Raw genomic sequence first — 1,185 nt, 5'->3', positions numbered from 1 at the left:
TCTGCGTCGTGAGCGGCGGCCGCATCGCAGAGCAAGGCACACACGACGAGCTCATGCGTCTCAACGGCATCTACACGCACCTCGCGTCGCACAACTACGCATAGTTTGAACGGTTATGCTGCTGCTTTAATACATTTTCTGCATGTTAAAATGATTGTTGTGTGCTTCTTGCGGACGCTTACCTCACAACGTGATCTTACCAGGTTGGGACAATGAGAACTCGTACTTGTGAAGCATTGGATGAAACCGCAGTCGGAAGACGATGCACAAGGCCCTAGCTGTACTATCATAGTTCTCAATTCCGCCTATCCGCTCTCGATAACACATTATGTCATCAGCTACATCATTGGTTGTATATTTTAGCCAATCTAAACTGGCGGGATCGAGCTGACGATCTTTAGCAAGTGCAATAAAAATTGACCCTTGTCTCTAGTGAGCTTGTTCTTCTATTGAGGGTGAAAACCTCTATTAACGAATACAAGCCAGACTGACGTTCGCGAAAACGGCAAACTGGGCGGCAATAACCTGTAGAATCAAATGCATCGATGTCCCACTCTACACAGCCAAATTTGGTGCTAATCACGACCAATGAGCCAATCACGCGACGCAAAAACAGCACCATCGGCTGCGATCCTTTTCGCGCCCGATCCACAAACGACTCAAAACGATCATAATTGCATTTGCCGCTTCCGGACCATGTCTGACCACCACAAGAGCATCAGCGACACCACCAAGTACGACGTCGTGGTGACGCCCAAGGGCGACGCCAAGGTCGACGTCGCAACGCCGGCCGAGTCGGAGCAGAAATTCTCATTCCTCTCGCTCTACCGGTACGGCAACGGGTGGGACGCGGCCTTGATTGGCGTCGGCCTGCTCATGTCGATCGTCAACGGCGCCACGTTACCGTTTATGGCCATCCTCTTTGGCGATGCGATCAACAAGTTTTCGACCAACAACCAGTCGGCAGTCAACGACACCGCACTCAACTTCCTCATCCTCGCATTCGTCTTGCTCTTCTCGGGCTACGGCTCGTACGCGTGCTTTGCGATTTCTGCCGAGCGTCAAATGCGGTCTTTGCGCCGTGAGGTGCTCAAGCATGTTTTGTACCAAGAGATCTCGTGGTACGACCAGCGCGACGCAAGCGAGCTCGCCTCGCGCATCTCGGGCGATACCGTCAAGATCAAG

The 1,185-nt window shown here is 52.2% G+C and overlaps 1 protein-coding gene across 1 annotated transcript; it reads left to right on the top strand.

Annotated features, from left to right (window-relative positions):
• Positions 1–696: 696 nt before the first annotated feature.
• SDRG_03198 (hypothetical protein) lies at positions 697–1,085 on the top strand (the record flags this gene model as incomplete). The annotated part of the gene is made up of 2 exons (XM_008608822.1): positions 697–905; positions 968–1,085. 2 exons carry the CDS (start codon positions 697–699, stop codon positions 1,083–1,085), a joined length of 327 nt encoding a protein of 108 aa, XP_008607044.1.
• Between the last annotated feature and the right edge of the window lie 100 nt (positions 1,086–1,185).

This window comes from Saprolegnia diclina (genome assembly GCF_000281045.1).
Source record: "Saprolegnia diclina VS20 unplaced genomic scaffold supercont1.7, whole genome shotgun sequence".
Lineage (NCBI taxonomy): Eukaryota > Oomycota > Saprolegniomycetes > Saprolegniales > Saprolegniaceae > Saprolegnia > Saprolegnia diclina.
This window is presented reverse-complemented; position numbering and strand designations above follow the sequence as displayed.